Source organism: Oryctolagus cuniculus, chromosome 18 (genome assembly GCF_964237555.1).
Source record: "Oryctolagus cuniculus chromosome 18, mOryCun1.1, whole genome shotgun sequence".
Lineage (NCBI taxonomy): Eukaryota > Metazoa > Chordata > Mammalia > Lagomorpha > Leporidae > Oryctolagus > Oryctolagus cuniculus.
In genome coordinates this window covers 20,587,170-20,612,218 of record NC_091449.1, presented here as the reverse complement: position 1 = coordinate 20,612,218, position 25,049 = coordinate 20,587,170, and the positions used below count along the sequence as shown (strand labels likewise).

The following is a 25,049-nucleotide window of genomic DNA, read 5'->3' as shown; positions in this document are numbered from 1 at the left end:
TCTACAATGTCCATTCCACCCACACAAGAGCAGGAGTTGGTTCTTCATCTGTTCAAGGTTCATTCTGTATTTCTCAATAGAAATGTAGACCTTTCAGTGTGACCTACTCATTTAATCCAGCCAACAGGAAGCCCGGGCTTGGTAGCTGTAAGATGAACATCGAATAACCAAACAAGAGGATGCATATTGAGCCAGCACATCAGACAAGAGCCAGGACTCAAGCCTTGACTGTCTCAGCTCCAATGCCCACATCCAGCTTTCTATATTCGACCTTACTGTGGGACCCTGGCCCAGACAGGCAGAGAGAGATGACCGGAAAAGTCACTTTTGTTGTAAACCATTCTCACTTGAACCAGCAGTGATCTGGTTTGCTGGAGTGAAGTCAAACTAGTCTCTGCCCTGTGGACTCCCAGGTGGGCTCCTGGCAAATGCAGTAGCCCATTCGTGCTGTGGGAAGTAGACCCAGAGGGGTCATCACACACCCAGGTGGGAGATCCTACAGGTAAGACTTGAGAGCCTGAGCCCTTTCCACGACAGGGCAATTTCCTCCGGGAATGCTGCCATCCATCCCCTCCTCTGTCCTCCCAGGCCATGGCTGTGTGGGGTCTTGGTCTCTACTGGCAAATTCAAGGGTCAGGGGTCAGTGTTGTGGTGTAGCAGGAAAAGCTGCCACTTGCGGCACCAGATTCCAATATGGGTGCTGGTACATGTCCCAGCAGTTGCACTTTTGATTAAGGTCCCTGCTAATGGCCTGAGAAAAGCAGTAGAATACAGCCCAAGTGCTGAGGCCCCTGACACCCATGTGGGAGACCCAGAGGAGGCTCCTGGCTCCTGGATTTAGCCTGACCCAGCCCATGCCATAGTGGCCATCTGGAGAGTAACTAGTGGACAGAAGACCTAACTTGGTCTCTCCCATTCTTTCTATAACTCTTTCATAAATAAATCTTTTTAAAAAAATCCAGAGGGGTCAGTGCTGTGGTGCAGCAGGTTAAAGCCCTGGCCTGAAGCGCCAGCATCCCCTATGGGCGCCGATTCTAGTCCTGGCTGCTCCTCTTCCAATCCAGCTCTCTGCTATGGCTAGAGGACGGGCCAAGTCCTTGGGCCCCTGCACCCATGTTGGAGACCCGGAAAATGCTCCTGGCTCCTGGCTTCGGATCGGCACAGCTCCGGCCATTGCAGCCTCTGGGAGTGAACCAGTGGATGGAAGACCTCTCTCTCTGTCTTTACCTCTCTCTGTAACTCTGTCTTTCAAGTGAATAAGTAAATCCTTAAAAAAAAAAAAAATCCAGAGACAGAAGATGTGAATACCACCAGAGACAAGAGGATTGGTGATGAGCCAGGCCTGGTCAACTCCTGGGGTGATGCCTAACGGGCTAGAGGCTCAGTAACTATGACAAAGGCAGTGCCCAGACCGCTGTCCGTGGTGCTGACACCATTGTTCTCCATCCATGTGGGTGCAGCCTGTGCTCCAGGTACCTTTCACCCTCACCCAACCTTATTTACAAGTGAGGAAACAGCCTCGGGGAGACAGGGCACCTGGTCAGGAGAAAACAGCCGGTCTGTGGCAGGGTCTGGATCTCTCTCCCTGGATCTCTCTCTGTCTTGTCTGAGTGCAGACCCCAGAGTCTGAATAGCCAATTGGGTCTCTGCTCCCTCCCCCACTGCCTTGTCTCAAGCTTTCCCACCAATCCCCACAGGCTCCCCACAAAGCACACAGACCCAGGCACCCATAACTGAGCTGCACATGTTTTATTAGAATCAGCTGAATGAAGACTAAAGCAGGTGGGGCAGGTGCTGGGTTCCAGCTCCAGGTGAGAAGAGGGCAGGACGATGGCACTCAGATCAGGTGTCAGTGGCAATATTCACCTTCCCAGAGCATTGGCGGGTGCTATGGGAATGGGAAGGGCCTTTATAACTTCCTCCTTGGCTGTCTGCAGTAAGTGGAGTTTGCATTCTTTGCTGCCAGTGATGGATGACTGGAAGAGTCAGAGAGTGGGAACAGAGGTGGCTAGAGGCAGGTCCTGGACCCGGGCAGGGCTACCCAGGACCCCTGGGTCACCCTGGCTCCAACCCACATGTCCACTCCTGGAGATGGGGCTGCATTGGTTAGGGCCAAGAAGAGGATGGCTCCCACATCCCGTGTTAGGACCCGGTCTGAGCATTCTCCCCAGCCAGAGAGGGAAGGAGCTGAGAAGGTTCTGCAGGGCATTGCGTGGCCTGGGCTTGGGGAGGGGCAAGGTGGCTGAGTCTGGGGTGGTGTGAAATCTCTCAGCCCTGAGACCCATCTGCCAGCCATGTTGGCTGCATGGGAGTGCATCATGTGTTGTAAACAGTCCCCCTGGGTCCTCTCTAATGCACATAATAGTGAATTCTGCATTTGGATCAACCTTACTTTTGAAGAATCAGATGCCCAAAGGCAAAGGTTAAAAATCTCCTGCAGTGGAATTCCTCACGCTTTCTGTGTGGCACTGGTATTATTCTTCAATGACCAATTGCATGTGAGTGGTTTAGTGTTTTAGAAACATATGTAGCAAAAGAATGGGCTGCACAGCCTGTGACACACATGGCAAGTGGCTGAAGGTTGTATGTGCTGAAAGAGGGAATAAGACCTGCATGTTTGTGTATCACATCTGTCATGTAGCCCCTGATTGGTCTGTTGGTGCATGGTGGTTTAAGTGTGCTGCTGTGGGGGCAGGGGGACGTGGAGAAGAAGTTACCATGACCCTCAGATCCAAGGCCTTGGCTGCAAGCCCTCCCTCATTGTAGCAGTCCTGGACTTTTCCAAGGGCTTCTTTTTCCGATTCATTAGCATGGACCAAATCCAAAGCTGCGTTCAACAGGTTCCTGTCTCCAATGGGCAGCGTCCCAAAGATCTTATAAAATATTGGGCAACCTACAGCTGAAAACACAACCAGAAAACACCTCATTAGAGGAGCTACCAGGCTAGGAGCCCTGGAGGTCACATTTCCCACCTCTTGAAGGTAGCTCCTGTGTCTGGCATCTCTTGCCTGACCTTCCACAGAGACCCGCTCGCCACCCCTGCACCTACCAGGACTGCAGCTACTGCAGACAGAGAGCACAAGCCCCATGGGAAGAAGTGAGCAGCAGGTGGAGCCACAAACAAGACCCCCGGCCCTGACCACTGCCCAAGCAGAAGAGCCTGCACACCTGTGCCCTTGATGAAGCACCATCCAGGCGAGCCTTAGGCCCAGCAGCCAAGACGCCAACAGAAACCCCCAGGCCCCACAGGGCAGTGCCCGGGCGCAGGCCTGACACAGACGCTGGGGGACCACAGTTTTGGCTCCAATAGCTGGGCTCCTGGAGACCTGCATTGAGTTCCAACTCCAGGTTAGACTCTGGCTTGGCCCCTGGGCATCCCAGGCACTAGGGGAGTGAACCAGTAGATGGGAACACACTCTCTCTTTCTCTCTCGAGTTTTGTAAAGGAAGCCCCATGTCCCCTATGTGTACAACTAATGACCCCTCCATGCCCAAGCCTCTCCCTCCATCTGAAGACCCACTGCCCCTGGTGTTTTCCGTGGCGTTCCTGGGTAGTGACCTCCCAGCTGCCCCTAAGTCTCTCCCAGAGGCTGCCCAGAGCTCAGCACATCAAGGTGGAATGACTGGTGAGTGACAGCCCAGTAAGCCCACCAATTCCCTCCTTACCACTCTCTCCCAGCTGCAAGCCCAGCTCTCCGCTCACCAGCAAGGCCAGCACAAGCAGAGTCCCCTTCATGGTGCAGGCTGCTGCATGCTCCGCTTGTGGCCAGCTTGCCACTGCTTTATAAACTTCTGGCTCCCCACCCACCTGTGGGCAAGGACCCAGCCCTGTGGTTTCCCAGGTCTGGGGTGAAAAGTATGGGAAGCCTTTCCCACTGCGAGGAGCGAGCTAGTGGGGATGTTTGCCTGACGCTGTTGGCTTTGGAGGAGAAGTGACCTTTCTGAGTGGCTCCATCCTGAGCCAAGTGCTCTGTTGTCCCAGCCCCAGGGTCACCTCGGCTTTCCACATCCTCCTCCCGCCTCTTCTGCCTCCCAATGCACTAATCCCCTTAAATGCACAGAGAAAAATCACAGGAAGCATCAAGGTCATGTCTACACTGCCAAAGGGAGCGAACACGCTGTCCAGAACACTGACGCGTGCCTGCGTTTCAGCCCGGGGCTGAGGGTGGGAGCATCGTAGCTGGGTCAGGCATGGGGGCCCAGGACTGGTGGCCGGGCGGCTTCCTAGGTCTGGCGGTACCCCTTTGCTCTCACTAGCTGGATCCTTCCTCCAGCCTCCTTCTCACCCTGTGGGAGCTCATGACGTCCTGGGCCTTTCTTGCTTCCCATTACTCCAGCCTGGCCCCTTCTCCTGGCTCCCTCTTCTTCCTCAGTGAACAGGGCCCCCTGGGCGGTTTGAAGTGCCCCGTGCCTCCATCAGCACCCACAGGCAGTGGCGGGAGAGAGGCATCTCCCCAGACTGAGTTGTCCGGCCCCTGAGAGCTGCAACTCTACAGGCCCACGCGCCCGGTCAGCCAGGGGCAGTGCTGCTCTGCCTAGACCCTCCAGAGAGCTCCCCCAGCCTCCGATGTAGGAGCACAGTGTGTTGGCACCAACAAGACGAGGGTGTCCATGGAAACGCAAGCAGAAGCGAGCCTGAGACAGCTGCCTGTGCTCTTATCTGGAACCCGGTGAGCAGCAAGACGAGTAACTTAATATCGGGTTATAGCCATGAATAAAACCCCACATGTGAGTGCATCCTGATATAAACAGATGACTGCATAAGCAGACGGATGGAGAAGAGACAAATACTCCTGAGAGACCCCAAGTAGTCAATGGCTGACTCCACTCCAGCAGGGGGAGCTACTGCCCCTCCCTGGCAGACGTGAACAGTGCTCTGGTGATAACCCGTGGTCAGCCACAGCTGTCATGCACACCTGGATGCCTGGTGACAAGAAGCGACCTGATTTCTTTGGTTTTCTTCCCAAACTCTCCAACCCCAGTCCAAGCTACAAGAAGTCCCCTGACAAGCTCTGTGTAGGGGACATTGGGTCATCCCTGGCCAGGCCTCCCCTAGAGTGGCAAGGTCAGAAAACCCAGGACAGGCTGAGAAAGCTCCCAGCCCCGAAGACAGGTGGACAAAGGGCAGCTGGCGCTCAGCTCTGGGTGCTTCTTTGCCAAAAGCAGTTGCCGGATGTGAATCCTGTTTGGCACAGGGTTCTCCCTGGGAAAGCAGTAGAAGATGGCCCAGGTCCTTGGGTCCCTGTGCCCACATGGGAGACCAGGGGGAAGCACATGGCTCCTGGCTTCGGTTCGGCACAGCTCCAGTGTTGCAGCCATTTGGGGAGTGAGCCAATAGACTTTCTCTCTGTCTCTCCCTCTCTCTGCATGTGTCTCTCAAATAAATAAATAAAATCTTGTTTTTTTGTTTTTTGTTTTTTGTTTTTACAGGCAGAGTGGACAGTGAGAGAGAGAGACAGAGAGAAAGGTCTTCCTTTGCCATTGGTTCACCCTCCAATGGCTGCCGCGGCCAGCGCACCGCGCTGATCTGAAGGCAGGAGCCAGGTGCTTCTCCTGGTCTCCCATGGGGTGCAGGGCCCAAGCACTTGGGCCATCTTCCACTGCACTCCCGGGCCACAGCAGAGGGCTGGCCCGGAAGAGGGGCACCCGGGATAAAATCTGGCATTCCGACCAGAACTAGAACCTGGGGTGCTGGCGCCGCAGGCAGAGGATTAGCCTATTGAGCCGCAGCGCTGGCCTAAATAAAATCTTAAAAAAAAATAAAGTTAAATTACATAGATGTTCAGATATACTTCATTAAAATAACAATGCTTCATTCTGACATGAAAACATCTAAAATATTCACTTTTTAAATTATCCTTATACACAAGGGGCCTTCAAAAGGTTCCCGGGAGATGCTATTATCAAAACTGATATGTGATTTTCAAAACTTTTGCACTAAAATAAACTTATCCTTTTTAAAAAAATTATGTATGTATTCTTTTAGAAGACAAAATGACAGAGAAAGAAGGAGAGACCCAGAGAGAGATGATTCCTCAAAGGCCACAAGAGCTAGGGCTCTGCCAGGCTGCAGCCAGGAGCCTGGAACTCGATCCAGGTCTCCCTTTGAGAGCAAGGGTCCAAGCGCTTGGGCCATGTCCTGCTGCTCTCCCAGATGCATTAGCAGAAGCAGCCGGGATGTGAACTGGAGCTCCCATATGGGATGCCAGCAAGTCAAATGGCAGCGTAACCTGCTGTACCACAATGCCCGCCCCTCAAATCTCTTTAAATTCCAGTTTCCATGAACTTTTTGCAGTCCTCTCCTCCAAATGTGAAATGGGCCACACCCTCAGCTCCTCTGACAAACCTCCCAGGGCCCCTGACCCCTCCCACCCCTCCAGGAGGGAAGAAAAACCACAGAGAATGGCAGATGGCGGCGGGGGTGGGGTGGGGCGGGGAGCGCAGTACATAAGGGGCGGTGAGGAGCCAACCCTAGGTAAGGGGGCAGGAGTGTGGGCGGGGCCTTAGCCTTCCTGTAGCTCCTGCAGAAAGTCTGAGACTGCAGGCAGCTAGGCTCTAGAAGCGGAAGGAGGGGCTGGCACTGTGGCATAGCAGGTAAAGCCGCCATCTGCAGTGCCGGCATCCCATATGGACGCTGGTTCTAGTCCCAACTGCTCCACTTCTGATCCAGCTCTCTGCTGTAGCCTGGGAAAGCAGTGGAAGATGGCCAATGGCCATGGGCCCCTGCACCTGTGTGGAGACCTGGAAGAAGCTCCTAGCTCCTGGCTTTAGATCAGCACAGCTCTGGCCGTTGCAGCAATTTGGGAAGTGCACCGGCAATGGAAGACCTCTCTTGCTCTCTCTCTCTCACTCTGCCACTACCTCTCTGTAAATCTGGCCTGGGTATGGCGAGCCAGGAGTGAGGAAGGGATGGGGAGGCAGGATGCCCACGGCCCCGCCCAATCCCAGCACCTTCCACGCCAATGCAACACAACAGGACTCTCGGCACCCACACTGCTCACCCCACAGCTGAGCCTCACTTTCCATCCTGGTCCAGAAGCCAGGACACCTTCCTGGAGACCACCAGGCCCCCTGCAGCCCCACCCCCAGCCCCTGCTCCTTCCCATCTTCCCTAAGATGAGGGTGATCCCAGCCTGGGCAAGGGCAGCTGTCTCCTGAGGGCGTTCCACTCACGTCTCCCACTGTGCACCACCGATGCCTTTCCACAATGCTGCACTTCTCTGTGTGTCCCGGTTCTGTTCTCCCCACGGGAAGACAAGGACCTGGGCGTCTCTCCCAGCCCAGCCAAGGCCCTCGAACCCCAAAGAGCAGAATGTGGTCAAATGCCAAGTAGGTGTTTAGAGACAACTGGTCTACCCCGTGTCCCCTAGCCTTCAGGGTGTGAGTGCAAGAGAGAAGCAGAGGACCTGCACTCCGGCCTGCCCGCCACACTGGCACTGGGTCTCCTGCAGTTCCCATAGTCACAGCAGCTGGTAGTCAGGGTCCCAGCTAAGGTGCGAGAGGCTGAGCTGGCCCAGGGCTCCAGAGGCCCTGTGTGGCACTTTCTCCCCTTGCCTAGCCAGGGTTTCCACTGGTTCTGCACCTTCCCTGCACCCAGGCATGGGCCCATGGTCAGATCCCTGGAAAGAGAGAGGGAGAAGGAGCCAAGCCCTGTGTTAATCCAGGGCTGGACTTGGCCAATATCAACACACACACGTGCGCCCTCTGCAACTGCAGGTCATGCAAGCTGTGGCCTGGGAGGGCATGGAGGGAACCCCCCCCCGGGAAGACAGGCCCCTCCTGCCCCACTGGGGGCATGGAGCAGGTATAAAGGGCCCCGCGATGGCAGCGGCTGTCCCTGCACCATGAAGCCTGCTGCTTGCCTGGCGCTGCTCGGCTCTGCCTGGCTCCTGATCTCTGTTGCCAGTGGGTGCCAGCCACGGGCGCCTGGGCTGGGGGTGCTCTGGGGGCGGGGGCCAGCTTTCCAGGGCAGTGCTGGCTCCCAGGGCGGGTGAAGGGACGCACCTGCCGTGACCCATGCCTTCCATTTCTCTTCAGATTGTGACATCTGCCGGCTGTGCAGACAGCTGTTGATGAATTTCTGTCAGGACCCTCCGATGAGTATATTTCCTATGTGCAAAATTACCAAAGTGACCCGCTAGTGCTGCAAAACGCCCTGGCGCTGAAGCAGTGCGTTGATGGGAAACTGACAGCGGAGGACAAGGGGCACGCGATCAGTGCCGTGGTGAGTCCAGCCGGGAACCCTGACTGCAGGTGGAGCGTGGGCGGGGACGGGCCCTGCTAGGCTGCAAGAGTGCAAGAGACAGAAGGGGCCAGCAGACTGGGGTCTGTGCATTCCTGTAGGCCTCCGGTGCCCCTGTCACCTTGCCAGGCCTTCCGTGTAGCCCCTGCCTGTCCCAGCCTCACCTGCACCCCCCACAGAGAACCTCCTCCTCATTCCTCATCAAAGGAGGGATTTTTACGAGAGATTCTCAGGCACCCGGGGTGCAGGAGAGGATCTGCCTTTAGCTGCCCAGATCCAGTGCCAGGCTACAGCTCCTCCCCAGGAAGTGCCCTGTGCCTGCGCCCTGCAGGTGTCTCTTAGCCCCGGCCTCACCAGGTGTCCCGACTTCTCTTTGCAGAATAAAATCTTCTCAGATCCTCTTTGTTAAGGGAGCCCTCCTGGCCAGAAAACCCAGGGCCACCCCGCGCCTACGTGGTCACCAGGTACAGCCCACCTGCTGCCTGCCGGCCTGTCATTGGAGGAGGCAACAATAAAAGCTCGCATTGCACAGAGTCTGCTCAGTGCTGGACCGGACACCGGGCGTGGGTGTGGGAGGCGGGCGGTGCAGCGGGGCCGGCTGCCGTGACTGCCAGTGGCGGCTGGATCCAGGGCTGTCCGTGTTGTTCCTGCAGGGGTGCAGTGTGGGGCGGGTGGGTGAGGGTGCAATCAACATCGCCGTGGCTGTGATCCACCAGGCACATGCGTCACCGACCAGGCATAGCCGGCCAGCCAGCTTCATAGCAGCAGTGAGAGTCCCAGCGTCACCGTGAGCACACTGCGGCTCAGAGCCGGGGCACGTGCCCAACACTGCACAGCAGCTGCCACTCTGCTGCCCCGCCCTCTGCAGGGAGACCTGCTTGGCTGCTCAGTGTGTGGCCATGCACGGTGGCAGTGGCGCCCACCTGTAGATGGATATGAGACCTCCCACCTCCAGGCCCAAGGGACATATGGGGTGGGAACGGGTCCCTGACCGGATGCCTCAGCTGGTCCCAGTGCCAACCCCCAACTGTGGACGCAGCTGTGACCCCGCAAACACACCCCGTGTGGGGCCTCCCGCACAGTGGGCCCAGGGTCTGGGTGTCTGTGGTGGCTCAGCCCTGTGGTCATGATGCTGCCGCCTGACTCAGGCCCCCCGCACGCCTGTCTGTGCCCTCTGGGCCTGGATCTGCCACCTGCCCCCTGCTCTGTCACAACTCACTGAGGGCACTCGGCACAGGGCTGTCTGGGGAGGAGCATCTGTGATATCCTGGTGACCAAGGAGCTGCTGGGAGGCCCAGACAGGGTGGAGTGGCTGCTCCTGTCCCTGGGGGCTTGCTGGGGTGGGGGCAGGGTGGGCTGATCCTTTTCCTGTTTCTCCCACACTTGTACCTGGGCTGCCTTCACAGAGAGAATGGGTCAGAGTGGGCGCTCCAGGCAGCGGTGAAATCTCGGATTGGGGCACCCACATCCCCAGTCAGAGGGCCTGGTTCTACTCCCAGCTCCTTGGCTGCCATTCCAGCTCCCCGCTAATGCACACTCGGGGGTTCAGGTGGCACCTGCAGGTGGTGGTCCAAGCACTGGGGTTCCATCACCCACAAGGGAGGGAGACCCAGATGCATTTCCTGCCTTTGGCCTGGCCCAGCCCTGATTCTGGGAGCCCAGCACTCACCCCTTCCCAGGGCACCACCCCATCTCACCTAGCAACCTCCTACTCTGCCTGACTCTTAAAGGTCCCACACCCCTCTTGGTGCCACAAACTCTGTCTAAAGCACTTACCCCAGGGGAGACCTGCTCTTTGTGCTCACAGCTCCCTCCACAGAGGAGCAATGGGGGACCCCTGCCTCTGCAGGAGTGAAAGGGAGCCCAGGGGACGGGAGGGCTTGGGGAGCAGAGACCCCCTCATTACCCCACCTCTGGGACCCTGGGGCTGTGTCCCACCACACTCCGTCTGACAGATGCAAATCTATGTGCAGTGAGGACACAGGCGACACCAGGTGTCTCGGTCCGCTCTCTGCTACTGTGACAGAATCCCACAGACTGGGGCGATGTCCAAGCCACACGAGCTGATTGGTTCACGGCTCTGGACGGCCTTCGTCTTGCATGCAACATAGTGGCCAACATCCCATGGGGGTGCAGGGAGAGGCGGGTAGAGTCAAAGATGTAGAGAGAAAGAGGGAGAGAAGCAGAGGAACTTGCTTTTATCTTGAACTTTAATTTTTATTGTTTAAAGATTTATTTATTTTAAGGGCTCAGCCACTGGCCACTATAGGCCTCTGGTGAGGGGAACAGTGGATGGAAGCAACCACCCCCCAAGATTCACGAATCAAACATTTGTAACAACACCTTGATAGTAAGGAAACATTTGTAGCAACAACAACGGAACTCACCCCTGTGCACCCTAAGCCACCCCAGGAGGCCAGCGTCAGTCCATGCAGGAGCTGGGTTGGGGCCCATGCACCCATGCTCCCTGCACACGGACTCTGGGGAACAAACCTCCCCCCCAGTGAAGGAAAGTGCAATGTGGAGAACACTAAGCCTAGGCATCTGGAGTTTGAACTCAGGCAGAGAAAGGAAAATGCATGGGTGTCTTCCACCCAATTAGGAACATTAGACTGCTGAAGCTGAGTGGTCCCCATTCAGCACTCACTGTGTTATTTTACAGCACTTTGTGAATCTCCAAAAGAGTTTACAATGCAATTTAAAGCGGAGAAGCTGAGTTGGGGGGGGGGCAGCTGTGCACTCATTCACACTCCACAGAGGAGGCCAGCAGGTGTGTGGGTGACCAGGGCCCTGCACCCTGTGGTCTCCATGCCAGGGCAGGGGAAGTGGGCAGAGAGGCAGAGCAGTGGGCCCTTGAGGAGAAAAAAACAACTGTGGCCCCCAGGTGGCAGCCTAGGGGCAGTGTGGGGCCCAGGACCAAGGAGGTGCTGGGGGAGGGTTGAGCCACTTTCCCAGGGGGAGCAACCTTGCGATCAGCACCCCGGGGAGCCACGGGCCTATGGCTACTCCTGCCTGCAGCCTGACACGTGCTGTCCCTGTCCTTATGGTCAGCAGCAGCCCGGTGTTACCAGCATGCGGCTCAGGTGCTGGTGCCCAGGAGTTCTCAGTGCTCTGTGCCTGAAGCCCTGGCCCGTGTCCAGGACAGGGCCCTGGTTCCCGCTCTGGACAGGCTGGGCCATGCTGGCTTGAGGTGCTCAGCGGGAGGCTCCCCTGCCTCCATCCCAGAGGACCCCTGTGTCCACCTCCTACAACTCCAGGGGAGAAGGGCTGGAACAGAGCAGGAGGGGCAGCAGAGGGTGGCAGTGCTGGGGTGGGGCCTGTGGTAGGACAGGAGGCTGCTCCCCCGGGAGTCTCAGTTCAGGTCATGGCAAGGCAGCCCCGGAGTGTGGGGACAGGTCTATGTGGGACTCCCTATGCGACCTTCTGTTCTAAGAAAGAGGCCTTCACAGTTGGGCTGTAATACAATTGCAGAGGCAGAAAGGAGGGGCGGGAGGTGCCGGTTGCCTGAGACTTGGGACCGTGACGGCAGGTGGCAGAGGGCCCTGGCACCCCTGGTTCCGGGGCAGTTCTGCCAGAGCCCTGCCCTCTTCACCTGGGCCCTGGGGAGAACACAGGCCCCACTTCTGGTGACCTTTAATGAAGCCAGGCCTGAGGACCCTGAGCCCTGCCACAGCAGAGCCACTAGGGATTGGCTGGCAGGCTTCTGTGATGTCACAGTCACTGAGATGCGCACTCTGGGCTGGGAGGCGACCAGAGGCCAGTAGTGCGTCTACTGCCCAACTGACCAGTTGGTAGTGTAGGCAGCAGGCGCATTTCAGAGAATCACATGGATTCGCGATGGAGGTGAGTGGCACTTGCTCTCTGCATGAGCTGTGGCATGGGGAAGGTCCCGCCCAGTGCCCAGGTGGGTTTCCATGGTCTCCCACACTGGGTTCCATGAGTGATGCGGTGGAGCTCTGAGTGCTGCCCCTGTGTGCAGAGTGTGTACACAGTCATCTCATTCCTCCCGCTCTGCTGGTCACCAGTGTCGAATGGGCTGGGTGTGAGTCTCAGTCTGGACACAGGTTCAAGACTAGGTGTTGGGTCAGCTGGTATCAGGTGGGGCAGGGAGGCCGGCTCTGAGAGCCCCAGAGATGCGGGAGATGGGAGCAGGCCAGGGAGCCCCGTAGACTTGGGACTTGGGCTCCCTGGAGGACACATGGATGCCAGGCTGGGGGAGGAGCGTCCTTTCCGAGGGCAGGGGAGGCAAGGTGGGGCTGTCCTTCCCCAACCGTCCCTAGTCCCTGAGCTCTGCACAAGTCATAATCCAGGGACCCAGCCACCAGGTGCCCGCCTGCCTGGCTGTGTGGCTGTCCCCCCTCTGACCAGGGGGACAGCCCTCAGGGCAGCATTCCTGTGGGCTCCGCAATGCTGGCTCCCATGTGCATGTGTGTCTTACAGATTGGATGTGAACGCCCTGAGGTCCCGGAGGGCCCAGGAGCGAGCAGCGCTCTTCAGACAATATGAGCAGGTACGGGCCAGGGTGCTGGGGGAGGAGGTGGGGCCCTGCCTCAAGGACTGTGCCTGTGAGAGCCAGACCCCGCCGCCATGGGGACACGGGGGAGGGGACGGGCGGACAGCTCCCCCAGTGACTTCTCATCCGGGTCCCCTCTCGGCTGTAGGGACGCAGAGGAGCGGCACTGCTGGAGCCTGAAGAGGACGATGAGGGCGGCTGCCTCGTCCCAGACAGGCTTGGGTTCCTGCAGTGAGTCCTCCGCACCCCAGCTCACCCCAGGGCAGGACTGGGGTCAGAAACCCCAACATGAGGCGGCACACTGTCCCCGGCCTGGACCTTGAGCCCAGCTGTGGTCACAGGCAGGCACTGGTCAGCATTTGGCCAGAGCTGAGTGACCCTGGGACTCAGGACTGCAGGCAGGGACAGAGCTGGATGTGGGGCAAGCACTGGGCACTCTTACTCTGAGGCCTCTGTTTCTGTTAAGTAGAGGGGGTGGCTTACGGGTCCCCATGCTCCCAGGCAACACAGCCTGGCCATCGCCACTCCAGAGCTGTGTCCACAGGGTTGGGGCACCAGCCTAGCATGTGGGCAGTTGTCCAGCAGGTGCCTGGGTTCAGGGGCCAGGCTCAAGGCTTACGAAGACCTAGTCTGAAGGATGGCCAGGGATGTGGTCTCTGTGGCTCTGAACCTGCTTGTGGGCTCCCGCAGTACAGACTGTGGGGAGGGTGCAGCTGAGGGCCCTGCCCCCGGGTCTGTGCTGGCAGGAGTGGGGCCTGGGGGCAGGAGTCGGACGTGGAGGCTGTTCCCACAGATGTCAGGGAGAGAGGCCCCGTGGCTGGAGGGTGGGCTCCGGTGACCTGGAGGGATGGAGCCATCTCGGGCCATCTCTGGCATGACTCAGCAGCCCACCTTAGCACAGGGATAAGGGCTTCTGCCTCCATGTTGTGCCAGAACCTGGAGAATAAGCAGGAGCAGAGTGGTGGAGAGATGGCCAGGGTCCGGGCTGACAGAGGAGGGGTGAGGTGGGGCACATGTATACCTCAGGAGGTCAGGGCACAGGGGGGAGGGTGGGTGGTGGGGGACCCTGAGTGGTGTGGGGGTCCCAGGTGCCTCGAGCCCCAGGTGCACACTCACAGCACTGAGCATCTCTCAGGCAGGCCACCTGGACTCGGTCAGTTCCAGGGTGACGTCCTGGGCAGAGCTGATGTGGGATATAGCTGCCTCAGCCCTGGGCAGCCTGGCCCTGCTCAGGACAGCCACCCCCCAACCGCTGTGAGGGCGCTGCCACACACCCACGAAGGTGGACCTCTGACAGGCCTGGAGCCCGCCACTGGCAGCAAGAGCCCCTGCTGGCCCTAGGCTCCCTGTGCTCATGGTCACCAGCCCCTCCCTTCCCGTCTCAGTCCCCTGGGCTGAGAGGATGAAGCTGGTCCTTCCCTGGCCCACTAGGGAGGTCGCGGTGCCTGTTGTGGTCCTGTCCTCACCTCTCTGCCTCCCTTGCTTTCCAGTGAGCAGAAGTTGCCCCAAGACAGCACCCCGGGGGCAAAGGTAAGGACAAGTCCTTGGCCATGGGCCAGTCATCTGGAAGCAGAGCTGGGCGGAGGGGGAACATGGGGCTCAGCAGTGGTGAGTGGGAGCGCCATAAAGTCCCGCGATGCAGTACTTACACGGCACCTGCTGACATCTTACCACACTCACCTGTCCCAGAAGTGAGCCGCAGCTCAGGGGCGTCTGCTGTTGGCCGACCTGACTCATTGGCATGGTTGGGAGTGACCTGGCTGGAGCTCAGGGGCTCTTCCTTGAAGACGGGGCAGCTCGGGTCAGAGGCCAGGCCACCGATGCTCCCCCAGACAGAAGATCTGGGGCTCACGGTCTGTGCCTTTTCTGGCTCCTTCCATTTGAGCGCCCACAAAGCTCCTGAGCTGCATCTGAGGGCCCCTCTCAGAGCCCCAAGCTGGGCTCACCCCATCCTGTCTCGTTTTCCAGCGTAAACAGGAAGTACGAAGGATCCAGAAGTGGATAAAGATGATCAAGAACCATAGTAAATACCGCGGCAGCGACAAGGTACCGTGGCGATGAGGGCCCCTCGGGAACACTGAGAGCTGAATTGGGGTTTGAGCAGTGCCCATTCCTGTGCCAGGCACCGCCTGCCTCTCAGATGCCCAGGGGCAACTGTCCAGTCCCTAGAGACACAGGTCATGGGCACACCTTCCCCATACACACAGGACACTGTCCTGGTAGAAAATCTGAAGTCACTGCTGAAGACAATCCCGGATGCAGGGCAGGCGTGGTTCCAGGAGCCCTGTGGGGGCAGTCCGTACACGGCAGAGCCGGTGCCCCTGAGCCCTTGGCCCTCCAGTCACTGTGGGTCATAAGGCCCCCCTCTGGGCAGATACTCCCTCTGCCAATACACAGGGAGCCCCTGGCTTCTCCCTCCGCTGTCTCACCCTGCGCTGCCTCCACGAGTGGCCACGTTCAGCACTCACCAGAGCCTCCTCTCTCCTGTAGTTTCAGCGCAGAATCTACAAAGGCATCCCTGCCCAGGTGCGTGGGAAGGTGTGGGCCGTGATGCTGGAGGTGGACAAGAGGAAGGCCCAGAACCCAGGCAAATACACGGTACGGCTCTGCACTCAGCCCAAGGGGCCCGGCCTGCTCAGGCCTGCTCAGGAGCCTGAATCTCCGTGGAGGACCGTCCCTCACTGAGCCCTCGGGAGCCTCCTCCCCATCCCGCCTTCCTCTCCCTAGATCCTAGTCAGTGCCTCCTCCACGTCTCCTCAGACCCAGCTGGGACTGGACAGGTGTGTTTTGTGCCTGAGGCTTTAACCTGCTCTCTGCTGAGCTCACCTGGGCAGCTTGGCGTACGGCCAAAGAGAGGAATTGCTGTTCCCTGATGGGCGGGGGTCTCCCAGGATGAGATCACAATGGTGTGAGGTAGGGAGCCCCACAGGCTCTGTGCTAACATGGCCTGCCCACAGCTGGCCGGCCCTCACCTAGGCCTGCCCACAGCTGGCCCTGCCTTCACATGGACTTGCAGCCCCTGGCATTGCCCTTGCCTGGAGAGGCCGGTCCAATGGTCAGACAGCTCTCAATGCTTCCGGGAAAGCAGGGAGCGAGGACTGGTGTGAGCAGAGGGCTGTCAGCTGCAGCTGGCTCTCATGGCCCCTGGCTGCCATCAGGGAGCAGGGCCCAGCTGTGTGGCCCAACCTGCCTCCCCCAAGTCTGCAGTCTGGGGATGGCCCTGGGAGCTGGGCCTGGAGACAGTCATTGCCCAGGCTCAGCTCCAAGCCAAGGGTGGCTTGCAATGTCCAGATGGAGATGGGCCCCTCCAGCAGGGGGCAGCAGGGGGCAGTGGTCAGGCTGTGGCACTCCTGGAGGGCAGGGCCTGAGATGCCAGCGAGGAGGCTCGGAAGCCTGGCTGGGGGCAGACCGCGTCTGTGCTGAGAGCTGAGGCAGGCAGGGAAGTGCACAGGGACCTTTCAGAGCCCCTGTCTGCTGCTGACCGTCGGGGTGACGTGGGCACTGAGGCAAGTGGGGAGCCCATGACCCTCCCTCAAGGTGGGACCCAGCAGGGAACTCTCCATGTCAGCCAGAAGAGCTGACGTGGACTTGAGGTCCTTGCGTCGCAATGGGGCTTGTGCAGTTCTTGAGGCTGCCCCTCCCCCTTATCCCTGCCCTGCAGGAGATGAAAGAGCTGGCCAGGCTGGGCGCCACTCACTTCCATCACATCGACTCCGCCATCGCATGGACTTTCAGAAACCACCTCATGTTCCGGGAACGTTACGGAATGAAGTGAGGCCTCTGGGCTGGGGAGGACCCACGGGTGGGAGGAGCAAGGGTCCTGGGGCACATGGGGTCCCTAGGGAAGATTGGGTGCAAGCCTAAAACAGTTCATTGAGCACAGAAAACAAACTTGCCTTTTCTATAGTACACAAACTTTCCCAAGACACTGTGGAGAGACTGAAATGAAAAGAAACACCAGGGGAGACAATAGTAGCAATCTAACTAATAAAGGTGTTGTTTCCAGAATATTCAAGGAGCCCTTCAACTCAGTCACAAGGAAGCAGTGGGCAGCCCACCAGTATCCCGGGGACACAGGCTCGGGGGACCCTTCATGAAAGCACACACAATTCACCTCCTCAGCACATGAACACACGCTTATTCCCTACACCACAAAGGGGCACCAGCGCACAGCTGTGGGAATGGGGGAAATAGAACCACTGAGGACACCGGGTGCTGGGGAGAACATGAGGCGAGGAACAGAGCACAGAAGCCCAGGCCCACAGCAGCACCCAGGGCCGTGTCACAATGAGAAACACACACCTCCCACACGAATCCCCAGCACACACGCACATTTACACAACCACTAGAACAGCCGAGTGCACAGAAAACACACACGCACGCTTCAGGGTTGTGTTCACAGTCACTGGATGCAGGGGAAGCCTGCACGATGCTCAGTGGGGAGACAGAGAAGCAACCCGTGCCACAGCTGAATCCTAGAACGGGATTCAGTGAGAGGCAGGACGAGGCTCGGGCCTGGGCTGACCTGGAGGCCTCTCGGGTGCATTCTGCTAAGAGAGGAAGCGTCCCTCAGAGGCTACACGTGCTGTGATCCACTCACAGGACGTCTGCAAGAGGCCGACCCCTGGGACACACAACAGGGCAGGGGTGGCCACAGCTGGGGAGGAGGGGAGTTGGGCCACAGGGGGCTCATGGGGAACACACAGGTGACAGGAGCTGCTCCCTACCAGGCTGAACGTGCATGGGAGGCTGACTCTCCACAGCTTAGACCCACGGGACTGCACTCCCACAGTGGGACGCTCACCTGTGCCCTGAACACCCACCTGGGAAATGAAAGTGCACGGGACTGCGCCCTGGGAGGTGTGCGTGTCCATGCAGGCGGCACTCACCCACACGGTGGACAACACGCAGGTGCCCTGACGACGTCACTGCGCATGAGCAGAGTGTCACGGGCCCTGCGTGTGGCTGTCAGGCTCTGTTAGGCAGAGCTGCACTCAGAGCCTCGGCAGCACAAGACGCACAGCCTCTGTCCTCTCTCTTCCAGCCAACAGGCCTTATTCCACATACTGATGGCCTATTCCGTCTACAATCCCGTGAGTATTCTGGGATCATAGTGCAGGTGCTATCCCGGCAGTCCCTGCAGGGCACCCCTGGTCACAGAGATTCCAGCATGGGTTGAGGGGCCTCGCTCATCCACAGCTCCGAGGAAGAGCGGTAGAGGCCAGGCTCTCAGCCTCCTTGGACCCAACCTCAAGTTCTGGGAGGAGAAAGGCAGCCTTCTCCTGGGCTGGTCTCCAGACCCCAGGAGCTTGGCCGTGTTGGGACGCCCCTCCCAGGACTAGCATTCCACACAGTGGGGCGGGGGGAGAAGGCAGGGCAGATCAGGTGTACGACTTTGCTCTGGGTCCCACTGATGCCATTACACCCACCAGCCCTGTGGTTGGACCCATGGGCCTGAATCCCACTCTGTACAGCGCCACTGCCACAACCACCCACTCAGACTTTCCCATGAGTGGAGCAGGCGCAGGGCTCCATGGGTGACCCAGCAAGGCCTGGACATCCCCACCCCCTGACCTGCCACTGGCCAACCCTGCCTGGTGCCCTGGTTCCCAGGGGGCCTGGCACTCAGGAAGCCCAGGCCTGCACCCATGCCAGAGGCACACCACCTGTTCCGGTCCTGTTAGCACTTCCTGGCTTACTTCTTCCTCATGTGAGAAAGGGCCACCGGCTCACCTGCAGAGCTCAGGGGTCCAGAAGCTTCCATGGGCATGGATCTGGATTCCCACAGCAACCTGGCCCATGCTGACATCTTGGGGGTAACAGGTGTCCATACTTGAGCTCTCCCCCTGTGCTGCCTAAGCTCAGGCCCTGCAGGATTCTCTCCAGGAACTTGGAGAACTTCTCTGGGCTCCAATTCTTGGGCAGCTGACACCAAGTGGCAGGATTCAGGCACAGGGGCTCCCTCCCCAATCTTCCTAGACCCTTCGGTGGGTGACCCTGATCTCCCTGAGAGGTGGCCATCCTAGGATATCATTTTTGCCAGGGGAGGTCTCCTAAAGGTATTCTGGGATCTTGCAGGAGGTGGGCTACAGCCAGGGTCTGAGCCATGTGGTGGCGCTGTTGCTCATGTATATGCCTGAGGAGGACTCTTTCTGGGCCCTGGTGCAGCTCATGGAAAGCAGGAAGCACGCGATGCTCGGTAGGTGGATGGTGTGTGGGGCCCAGTGCATGCAAGTCCGTGCACGGCCCTCACTGGCTCCTGAATGTGCAGGACAGTGTTGCTGTGTGTGTGGGGGAGGGGTGGGGCACTCCCTAGAAGCCAGGGCTGGCAGAGGCCTCCCAGACTGAGCCAGCCCCCTTCTTTTACCACCACCCAAAGTCCCTGCAGCTTAGTCATGGCCATCCTGGGTGTGGGAACCTTCAGAACAAGGGGTCCTGTCCTTGTCCAGTGACTCAGGTCGGTTCTGGATCTTCTGCCTCACACATGTCTACGCAGACTCTCAAGCACAGAGCCACACCCAGGGAACTTGTGGAAGGCAGCATCCCCTGTAGGGTCACCCCTCCTCGCTCCTGAGTCTTGGAATGGTCAGGAGGCACCCAGTCTGACTTGCACCCACCCCAGCGGGCTCCAGGGGGCAGCCAGGCCTGGGCTGACACAGTCACCCACCTGCACCCACCTCCCAAGCAGATCCTCTGCCCTGGCCACGTTCATCCCCACCTGCCCCTGGTCCAGCCTCCCCTGACCCTCAGTGCTCAGAAGCACCCCACCCAGGCCTGGGGCTCTCCAGCCTTCCTAGGAGGAGGCTCTCACGTGGGGGTGTGGCTGATTCTACTCAGGTTTCTACAAACCAAACACCCCCAAACTGGAGCGATTCCAGCAACACCTGGGGCTCATTGTGCATCGCGTGCTCCCCTCCCTGGAGAAACACCTGGTAAGTTAAGCACCTCCTTTCTCCTCTTGGGGGCTCTGGGCTCATGGGACTGCTTCCTGAGCCAGGGGAGGCCACGTCCTCACCAAAACTTTCCTTGGTTACGGGGGTCCACGGCAGCTTGGGTGTTGGTTTGTTTTCCAGCACTTGGTCCCCCAGAGTTGGCGTAGATTGAAGGGAGACGCTGTCCCCAGAGCAGAGTGGACTGAGGGACCTGTGTCCCTTCAGGAACCTGCATGGCTGGGAGGGGGGGTGCCCCTGCTGCTGGGCTTCCTGCACCCAGGGGCTCTGCCCCAGGGCTCAGATTAGAGGGAGTCAGGCCTGGGCCCTGGGCCCTGAGCCCCCTCTGCCTGCCTCTTCTTAGGAGAAGGAGGGTGTGTGCCTGGAGGACTCCACCGCCCACTGGTACATCCAGTGCTTCCTGGATGGGGTAAGTGCCCCGGGGACCCCTTGCCCAGGGAAGCTCCTGCCCCAGTGCCTGGTTCTCTGGTGCTGGTGGCCTGTGACTCTGAGCTCCCCCAGCCCCAGCAGACACAGGAGGGAGCCTGCTGTGCAGACCAGGCAGGCCCTGTCCAGCCCTGCTAAGGGTGGTCCAAGCTGAGGCTGAGCCTCAGAGCCAGGAAGGAGGGGACAGGGCCCACCAGGACCTATCCTGAGAGCCTGGCAAAGGCCAGAGCCCTACAGTGAGAGGCAGGAGATCCATAGACCCCCCGAGGCAGAGGCTGGTGGCAGCACAGCCCAAGGGCTGACCCCTCCCCCAGGTCCCTGGGGTGTCTGGCATCTCCAGTGTGGCTTCCAAAGTGTGCAGACCCCCAGGGTCCAGGACAGGACATGGTCATCCTCTGTGGGTCTGGTTCGCTGAGTGGGCAGGGATGTGGCCATGAGGCATGGCCTCCCCTCCCCTCCCAGGAGGAGCTCTGGCCTTCTTGTGTGATCAGCCTCCTGGAGTCTCCCTCTGTCCTAGGGGAGTGACACTGCACACCCACCCCTGTGGGCCCTGCTGAGGCCCTGACGGGCAGGTCCTCCAATGCTTCTGTCCCCAGGTGCCGTTCCCCCTGGCTCTGAGAATATGGGATATATACATCCTGGAGGGCGAGCACGTGCTCCCCTCCATGGCATACACGGCCCTCAAGATCCATCAAAGTGAGTCCTCAGGGCCCACAGAGGCCCGGGTGCTGGGGATGGAGGAGCTGGGGGTCCCCCTGCCTGTCCCTCGTGAGCAGGGCTTGGGGGAGGGATGAGGGGGTTGGGGAGGCCTGGGTTCCCTTCAGGAGGGCACTGAGAATCCCCCTGTTGCATCCCCAATCCCAGGCCCCCACAGACCACAAGGAGAAGTGGCCAGGGTCATCGCACTGGAAATTGGCCCCTGAGCAGTCCCTCCAGTGCTTGGTGTGACACCCAAGGGTGTCCAAGGGTGTCTGCAGCCCATGTCTGGTGCTGGGACAGGGCTTGGAGCAGCCATGGTGGCTGCGCCATCCCTAGGGCCCCTCCCAGCCTGACACCCACCCCCATGTCTAGAGCGCCTGCTGAAGATGCCCCGGGACCACCTCCGGGAGTTCCTGCAGGTGACCCTGAAGCAGGCCTGGTCTCTGAGCGAGAATGCGGTCATCAGGCAGCTGCGGGCCTCCATGCGTGAGCTGGGGAAGCTCCAGTGCCTCCTGCCTCCCGAAGGTGAGTCCAGCACACGGCCCCGTCCCATGCTCCCTTGGGGGAGTCAGTAGTGGGAGTGCCAGGCCCTGACATCCCTGCCCAGGGCCTCACCTCTTCCTGGTCCTCCTTGTCCTCCCCGGGCTCAGCAGTTCTGCTTTCTGAAGCTCTGACAGCATGGCCTGGTGGGGCCTCGGGCAGCTTCCCAGCATCCTCCTGTGGGTGCCGGCTCTCCCCGCACCACTCTGGGGCCGGGCCGTGGAGCTGTCCTCAGGACATTTGTGGCTCTGGCTCCTCGGCTGACTCCCACTCTGGAGTGGATTGGAGGCCCCGCCTTGAGCTACCCTGCCCAGGTCTGGAGCAGGTGCCCTGGCTCAGTGCCCCCAGGAGCCCAGAGCACAGCTGGACCCCCACTCCGGCAAGATGAGAAGTGGCCCTGCCTGCCCAAGGGGCTCTCCCCGACTTACCCCACACAGCCTCCTGGCCCGATGACCACAGCTGTCTGCCCACAGGACCCTCCTAGGACAGGGGTGGGCGGGGCTCCCAACTGCATGTGGGCAGGGCTAGAGGGAGGTGGGGCTGTGGGAGACCCTGTGCAGTGATGTAAAGGCTACCGGCACTGGATCCCCTTCAGCCATCTGAGAACCCCTGGAAGGCCCAGGTGCCCTGAGCGCAGTTGTGGGGGCCGAGTGCACTCCTGCGAGCAGGGCTGGGCACAGAGGCAGGCGCTGGGGGCCCCGCGGCAGAACTCAAGGGCAACTGAGTGTGGGCTCTGCAGCCCTAGCCTCGGGCCAACAGAAGGCAGCGGGACCCGGAGCATCGCTGGCCTCTGGGCTCTGGTGGGGAGGGGTCCCCGTGCTCGTCCCCTGCTGCTGCTGCCATCATGGACCTGAGCGCCTGGGTCCCCATGCAGAGCAGAGATGGGCTTGTCCCAGCTCTAGAGGCTCTAAGTGGGGGCCCAGGTGCAGGCTGTCCAGGCACTGGGGAGGCCCCACTGCGCCTCCAGATGCTGCCTCCCTGGGTGCTCCTGGGACAGTAGCGATGACAGCCCAGTCTCACCAGGAAAGAGACAGTGGGCCAGTGGCAGAGGACACAGGGCACCCCTGCCACCTCTTTAGAAGCGGCATTCCCTGTCCCTGAGGGCCTGCACCAGACTCCATGTCTGCCCCACAGCCCCAGCTCTCACCCCATCATCTTAGGCTCAGTTCCTTTCCAGCCATGTAGGAGGGACTCAGATGTGGGAAATTCAGCCAATGCACTGTTAGGGCGCAGGAGGTCAGGTGGGGTAGGTGACGGGGTCCTGAGTTGGTGCTTTAGTTCCCAGGGATGAGAGTGAGGCAAGGAGTTCAGGGCCATCCACCCTGTTGGGCTGTGCAGGAGGAGCCGGTGGTGTCCCAGGGCTCCCCTTGCCCGGGTTGCACACACCCTCCCCTCTGGGGCCAGCAGCCTGGAAGAGTCCTCAGCGTCACACGTGGTGATGGGGACCCCAGGGTGAGGTCGGGGCAGGCACCCTGCAGGCCAGACGGGGGCTGTGGAGAAGCAAACCGCGTCTCTTCTTCTTCCAGCCAAGGCCATCGAACGGTGCAGCAGGCCCCTGGGGCAGGCACGCGTCTCCCAGATGCACGTTCCTGCCCCCACTGCTCCGAAGGCCAAAATCACCATTCAGGACACAGTGGCAGTGTGGGAGCAGACCAGGGGTCCCGCTACCCGCGCAGTGATGATCCGTCCTCCAGAAAGCTTTGGCCTCCGCATCGCCGAGAGGGAAGGCATGGAGGAGGAGGAGAGCTGGGAAGGCAGCCCAGAGCCCCTCGGCCTGGGCTCCCCTGTGGGGACCGCAGAGTCTCCATGTTCTGCCAGCCCCATGGAGTCTCCAAAGTGCTCGAGGTGGGGAGGCCTGTGCCAGTGCGCCAGTCTCCCTAACCTGAGCGGGCCAGAGCACAGGGAGGACGACTCCTCCGACGCTGGCAGCCGGGAGGGCCTGTGGATGTGGGCTCCTCCACGGGCCTCGGAGTGCCCAGAACCAGGGCCCATACAGGCTGTCCCCGCCTGGGGGCCACGGCTGAAGACTCCCCACTACTGGCATGGCAGCCCCACGCACTCTGGGGACAGTCACGGGCTGGAGCCGGCCAGAGCCAGCCCTGGGCTGGGAGACCAGGCCCGTGTGCCCTCCCTGGCCAGAGGCCTCCTTACCTCTTATTCTGTGGGGCACCTGGATGATGGGTGCCTCCTAGAAGAGAGGCCGAGTCCAGCATCTGTCCTGCCCAGGCTGGGCAGCAGCCTTCCGTGTGTCTTCACGGCATCCTATGCACTTGGTTGAGCCCCACCGCCCAGGCTCTTCCTGGGGCCAGGACACCCTGACACTGGAAGACAACAGCCGTGCCAGGAGCCACTGTACTCTCCTCCCTGCCCCCTCCCCCATCGCCACCCTCAGGTGGTGCTGAGTCTGTATTAAATTGTTCCATGGAAAGGAGTTTGCTCCAGTTTGTGACCCCGGCGCCCAGCGGCAGCAAGCTTCCCCGTGTTCCTGGGGAGATGGGTGGTTCCACAGCCCCCAGCCCCAGGCAGAGACCCACTCAGGACCCTGCAGGCAATGCCTGAGATTCAGCTGTGCCCTGTGGGGCTGGGTCAGGGTGGGAGAGCAGCAGCCGTGAGTGCCTGTGACCTCTGGGACAGATCGGCACAATAGGAACAGCCGTGGTTGGAGTTCCTGTGTCACCTCTGTGCTCTCCCCTAGACCTGGGCGGCCGTGGCTGCAGCATCCCTGGCTTGACCCCACATGGCTCTCCCACATGGGAGAGGATGCGCACTCTGGGCTGGGAGGCGACCAGTGGCCAGCAGTGCGTCTATTGCCCAACTGACCAGGTGTTCGTAGCGTAGGCTGGAGGCACATTTAATAGAATCAAATGGATTCTCGGTGGAGGTGAGAGGGACTTGCTCTCGGCTGTGCCTATGTGTGTGAGCACCATGGGAGCAGAGCCCTTGGCCCTGGGACTCAGAGAGGTTCTCCAGGAAGGGCTGCTGCAGAGCGCTAGAGGGGCCTGGTCTGTGTGCTGAGCTCATGTGCTGTGGGCGGGAAGGGCCCTAGCATGCAGGTCACCTTGCTCTCCCACAAGCACCACTGTCAGAGGTGATCTCTGTGGCCGTGTAGCCACAGCTCTCAGCCGGGCACGCGGGCCACGGCTCACCTGAAACGCAGGGGCGGCTCCAGAGCCCTGTAAGGACAGGCGGTGAATTCGCAGACTCAGCATTTCCCAGCTCCTGCCCGGCTCCTGTCTCCCAGGACACACATGAGGCCCCGCGATGTCTCTAGAGGTTGACCTGAGGGACTCGAAGTCCTACCGGAACCCAGGTGCTGTGAGCAGTGCCACTGAGCTGGCCTCTGCCTGGACCCCCAGCCACCCCTAACAGAGGACTCAGTGCCTGGGGTTTAGGGGGCACAGGAAGCCAGAGTGGGTTTAGGGAGACCTCAACTAAAATCCGGAATGGGGAACCCCTGATGCTTCGGGAAGAGGCTTTCTCAGAAACCCTTCAGGCTCATTGGAGGGCGTTTAGCTGAAGTTGGAGGGGAGTCCTGGCCACTCTGTGTGGCAATAGCAAAATACCTGAAGCCGCGTTGCTTAGAAAATGAAAGAAGTTCACTTTGCCTGTGGCTTGACCAGCCCGAGAGCATGGCACGGCACCAGCTTCTGGTGAGGGTCTCATGGCAGACAGCATCCCCC

General features: G+C 59.8%; 1 protein-coding gene and 1 long non-coding RNA gene across 2 annotated transcripts; both read left to right on the top strand.

Moving 5' to 3' along the window:
• The first annotated feature begins 11,273 nt into the window (after positions 1–11,273).
• LOC138846807 (uncharacterized) lies at positions 11,274–19,993 on the top strand. Its single transcript, XR_011384337.1, has 4 exons — positions 11,274–12,751; positions 12,903–15,352; positions 16,416–18,953; positions 19,592–19,993. It is a non-coding gene; the product is annotated as an uncharacterized lncRNA (long non-coding RNA).
• A 59-nt stretch (positions 19,994–20,052) lies between these two features.
• LOC138846503 (uncharacterized) lies at positions 20,053–23,800 on the top strand. The gene is made up of 4 exons (XM_070062514.1): positions 20,053–20,113; positions 20,727–20,826; positions 21,202–21,354; positions 22,896–23,800. The coding sequence occupies exons 2-4, from the start codon at positions 20,796–20,798 to the stop codon at positions 23,645–23,647; spliced, it is 936 nt and encodes a 311-aa protein (XP_069918615.1). The 5' UTR covers positions 20,053–20,113; positions 20,727–20,795; the 3' UTR covers positions 23,648–23,800.
• The last annotated feature ends 1,249 nt before the right edge of the window (positions 23,801–25,049 follow it).

Coding starts and splice junctions, on each gene's coding strand:
- LOC138846503 (XM_070062514.1), top strand. CDS start 20,796: ATGGCATACACGGCCCTCAAGATCCATCAAA. Junction 20,827..21,201: donor GGCCCTCAAGATCCATCAAA/GTGAGTCCTCAG, acceptor CCCCATGTCTAG/AGCGCCTGCTGAAGATGCCC. Junction 21,355..22,895: donor GTGCCTCCTGCCTCCCGAAG/GTGAGTCCAGCA, acceptor TTCTTCTTCCAG/CCAAGGCCATCGAACGGTGC.